This window comes from Poecilia latipinna, unplaced genomic scaffold, assembly GCF_001443285.1.
Source record: "Poecilia latipinna isolate Pla-1442-1.1 unplaced genomic scaffold, P_latipinna-1.0 Scaffold521, whole genome shotgun sequence".
Lineage (NCBI taxonomy): Eukaryota > Metazoa > Chordata > Actinopteri > Cyprinodontiformes > Poeciliidae > Poecilia > Poecilia latipinna.
This window is the reverse complement of record NW_015113137.1, coordinates 311,422-316,280: the sequence shown is the minus strand read 5'-3', so window position 1 is coordinate 316,280 and position 4,859 is coordinate 311,422. Positions and strand designations below refer to the sequence as shown.

Below are 4,859 nucleotides of genomic sequence, written 5' to 3'. Positions count from 1 at the left end.
TAGAAAATCAAGAAGTTACCCAACTGCTTTATGAGCAAATCTTCCCAAGTGGTGTGCAATATTTGCAAAATGTACAAGTATAGTAAAACAAACCATGATTTAAATGTGTACTATTGTTAAAAACTGTTTAAATCCTAAATGAAGACTTATAACCCTTTACAGTATGTGTTGAAGTTGATTTATTTAGAAGCTATGTAGGTTTTAATAATTAATAAACAGGAACATTGACCAGTAAAGGAGCTGAAGGGCATCACTTATTGCCATCCTGTTTCTTGTTTCACTGTTTGATGTCTTAGCCACGATTATTACCTCCCCTCTGTGGGACACAAATATTTGAATGCAAGATGTTGAATAGCATTAACATGTTAAAAAAAAAAAAAAAAAAAAAAAAAAATGTCTGTTTCCTTTAAAGGGGCCGAGCTTCGGTTTGGCCTTGTTCTGTGACCTACCCAGTGCAGGATGTTAACTGGGTGTTTTAATGAAACTAACCGCTGAATTAAACGAGTTGATATGCTATAAAACAATACATCAGAGGTATGAGTTCTGTGCTCTGCTTGCGGTGACGTTTTTTTATGATGGTGCATGTATGTGCTCAAGTCATTCATTTGTAATGCTTTAGTAAGACACTGCTGCAGTGTTTCCATTTTATTTTTAAAATGAGAACATTTTAAAAATAAAATGTAGAGCTTTGGTGCAAAAGCTCTACCAGTAATACGCCAAAGGGATGCAGCCGTGTTTTATAAAACATCTTTTCTGTCACGCTTTTTAAGTCCATTATGATTTAGATTTCTCACCCAAGTTAAAGTTTGTTTGATTTACCTGACAGAGTTCTTACTTCTCTATAGTATTGCGTTGTCTTTAAGCATTTTTCAGGCATGGGTAAGTATGAAAACTTGTTTGTACTTCTTATTCTGTTATATTAATAATTAATCTAAATTTCTAAGCAATAAAATGAACACTACAATGATTTACACTTAATTTAAATCCTTAATCTTTGACTTACCACACCTCAAATAGATTTTTTGGAGAAACCTACTACTAGACTTACAAAGGATAAGTCCTGACTTTACTCACTTTTTAAAATTGCACTTCTCTTTGGCATCTAGACCAGATCACTCTGTGATTTAAAAACTTAGTCTGGTTCACATGTCAAACCACTGAAACTCTTAGTTTTTTGGTTTTAGGAACCAATACAGAATAAAAATATAAAACGCGTACCAACAGTGTTGTAATGAACCTGTTTAGTGTATAATAAATCAAGATTTTATTATTGTTTGCCCCACATTTTCCCCTTTAGCAGATTTTTTTTACTGACCAGCAAGTTCCACTAGTTTTAAGCTCCACGTCTTGGATTAAGGTCCAGACTCTGACTTGGTCATTCCAAGGTTTAATATTACGTCCAGTCAAAAAAAGCTGGCAAAAGATTAAACCAAAATTTTAACAGTGACTTTTACATTTTGAAGAAGAGCTGATTTAACTAGAAAATAGAACAGCTGCAATGTCTTGGATTTTCATGATACTTTTTATTCCCCCAACCATATATTTTTTTCTTTCACTAAACTTTCCATCAATACACATGGATACAGCACTCTGTTAATTAGCTTCCAATTACCTTTTTGTTCCTTATCTTCATAGTGGGACGGTGTCAATGACATTTTCTGGACAAGTCAGCAGGCTTCGTCATGATTGTGTGGGTCTTCTATATCCTGAGAACCTGAGTTTAAGGTTTAATTTAGTCGTAAGCATTCAAATGAATACAAACACTGAAATCGATACTGTTTTTGAAGTGGGATATACCAATAATGCGAAAAAATAACGTGGACTACAATTAAATACATAGTTTCTAGAATACTTAATTGTTTCTGTGAAGCGGTCTGGTGTGGCCAGTTTAGTGGGATTGGTCCACATGACTGTTGGACAAGGAAGTGTTTCGGTCGTCAGGTGAACGTTTCTCGGCACACCAGTCGGACCTGTGAACAACACGCCAGTAAGGATGGCACTCCGGGCAGCTAGTAACCGCTTACTGTATTTCCAGAGGACATGTTTTAAGGTAAACTATTATTATCGCTTTGTTTGCAAGCATTCGCTGTTATTCATAGCCAGCTCTGCTTTAAAATGGACCCACGCATTTGATCTGTGCGTATACTTCCGTGTAGAGCTGTACTCTCCACGAAGTTGTTGTTGCTTTTTCGGAAAATGTACTCATGGTAGTAAAATAAAGGACTTCTGTTAATAATCTTGGAGCAGGAGTAGCCGCAAAATCGCTGCTAAAGTACACCAAGATGGTTTCTCATTTACCCCTCAAGAAAATACACTCACTTTAAGTCAAATGCGTGTAGCAAAGAGTCACCACTGGGTGGTGCTGTTGAGTCAAATGTAAGCTGTAAGGCATGGGGTCACCAACTCCAGTCCTCGAGGGCTACCATCTTGTAACTTTTAAATGCGTCTCTGCTCAAACACACCTGGATCAAATAAACTGCTCGTTTCCAGCCTATTGCAGAGATGAATGAATGCTGGTGAGGTAATTCAGACATTTTGGAGCAGAGGTGAATCTAAAAGTTGCAGGATGGTAGCCCTTGAGAACTGGAGTTGGTGACCCCTGCTGTAAGGCCTTTTGTTTGACATTCAAGATCCAACCCATCAGCATGTGCTGCTGTTGATTACCGAAAAATTATTTCTCTCACCCCTTGTAGGTCAACGCCCTTGAAGCTCACCTGGGTGTCAGATCCAAGGCAACCTGTCCTGTTGAAGTGAGCCACCTAGATCATTTGGTGTTGACGGTAAAAAGTGTGCCGGACACAATCAACTTTTATACATCAGTTCTTGGAATGGAGGTTGTCACTTTTAAGGTATGTGCTAATTCATTAAAACTTATTACATAACTGTCAAAAATAATAATTCTTGCAGAACTGTTCATGTCTCTTGAAGCTTTTGGTATTTTTCTGCAACCACAAACTTTGATTTTATTCAGAAAAAAATCTGAAAAGTTAGGAAAGTGACAGCCTTGTAGGAGAGGCTCTAACATATTAATATCTTTGGCATATGTAAAAACAAATAAATAAACATTGTGTGAAAAATTGACACTGTACTGGTACCATCTTTATCAAAAAGAAGTATACCTCAAGTACATGTCATTGTCTTTGAAACAAAAATTTTTACAGTATTATAAATAGTTAAGTTTTTTTAATATAAAAAAATAGCCACTGTATGGAAGTCTTTGATTCTGGATCAGCTGATACCGTCTTTCTCTCCCTAGTCATGTTTTTCTGTATCTCCTATCTTAATTTTTCCAGGGGAACCGTAAAGCTCTGGGTTTTGGGAAACAAAAGTTTAACCTTCACCAGTTGGGCAAAGAATTTGAACCAAAAGCTAAACATCCAACTTCAGGCTCTGCAGACCTGTGTCTCATCACCAAAACCCCTCTGACTGAAGTAGCTGCTCATCTGAAGGTGCTCTCAACACACAGATAGCTTTTAATATTGGCTTTTGCTCCTGATAAGAGAACAAATCAGGTGTTAATGCTCAGTGCCATTTTCTGTCTTTGGCAGGTTTGTGGTGTTGAAATTGAAGAGGGACCGGTGCAGAGGAGTGGAGCTGTGGGACCCATCACCTCTCTTTACTTCAGAGATCCAGACCACAATCTCATTGAAGTGTCAAACTACAGCCAGTCAGCACCAGACGGCTCCTCTTGAACCTCCTAGTGAGCATGTAAAAATGCACTGTCAGCACACGACGGGGTCTATAACCATTAAAGGTTTAAACCAAAATGACTGGTAATGAAATAGCTAGTTTATTAATGAGAGAGGGTGGACAACACCAGCTGCTGCAAGATCTAGAGAAACTCATCCATGCGTTTATCTTTAGTAGCAATGATTACGGCAACAGTGTCTTCACAGGTCTGCCAAAAAAAAAATCAACTAGACCGCTGCAGCTGATCCAGAACGCTGCTGCTTGTGTTTTCACTAAAACTAGGAACGTAGAGCACATCACCCCAGTTCTAAAGTCCTCACACTGGCTCAGGGTAGCTCAGAGAATAGACTTTAAAATACTCTTGTTAGTTTAGAAATCAATGAACGGCTTAGCACCACAACACATTAAAGATCTCCTGTTGTTGTATCAACCTTCCAGACCTCTTCAGGTCTTATGGTTCTGGTCTGCGTAGAAGCTTCTCCAGAACCAAACGTGGAGAAGCTTCTGTGCACCAAAAATCTGGAGCAAACCGGTAAAACAGCCAAAACACTAAGTTCCTTTAAATCTAGACTCAAAACCCACCTGTTCTAGAGTTGCTTTTGAAACATTATAAATTAAACAACATGTTATGTAACAACGCCACTTGACAAAATGTAATGCTTCAATTGTTGACTGTGTGTTTTATGACTTTGTATTTTTATGATGTAAAGCATTTTGAACTGCCTTGTTGCTGAAATGTGCTATACAAATAAATTTAATTGATTGATTGATTTGAGTTCTCCTTACTTTTCTAATTTTATTGTTAGTTTCAGTGAACAGTGTTTATAGGAAAATTATGCAAAAAATCACATTTACCAATTTGTGTTCATAAGATGTTTAAAAAAATGCATAAGTAGGAATATAAAATAAAAGATAAGATGGATGGAAAAATATAGAGTCTAATTACACCTACTTTAATATGTCAAGTTCTTTAGATTTTTATTTTCTAGCAAGTTGTTGACTAGGTTTTAGATTTATTTTTCAGCCGGAGAATAATCTAAAACAGGCAACAAAAAAGTCTATCAAAGCATCCCTCAGGGTTAAGGACAAAAAGTGTTTTGAATCAACAGATGATGTGATTCTTAAGTGTTTTAGTGCTATGGATTCGATGCAGCAAGAGACTGCAGAGG

The 4,859-nt window shown here is 37.1% G+C and overlaps 1 protein-coding gene across 1 annotated transcript; it reads left to right on the top strand.

The window, feature by feature from the left end:
• Window positions 1-262: 262 nt before the first annotated feature.
• glod5 (glyoxalase domain containing 5) lies at window positions 263-3,777 on the top strand. The gene is made up of 4 exons (XM_015040655.1): window positions 263-2,050; window positions 2,694-2,849; window positions 3,294-3,449; window positions 3,549-3,777. Exons 1-4 carry the CDS (start codon window positions 1,994-1,996, stop codon window positions 3,690-3,692), a joined length of 513 nt encoding a protein of 170 aa, XP_014896141.1. The 5' UTR covers window positions 263-1,993; the 3' UTR covers window positions 3,693-3,777.
• Window positions 3,778-4,859: the final 1,082 nt, after the last annotated feature.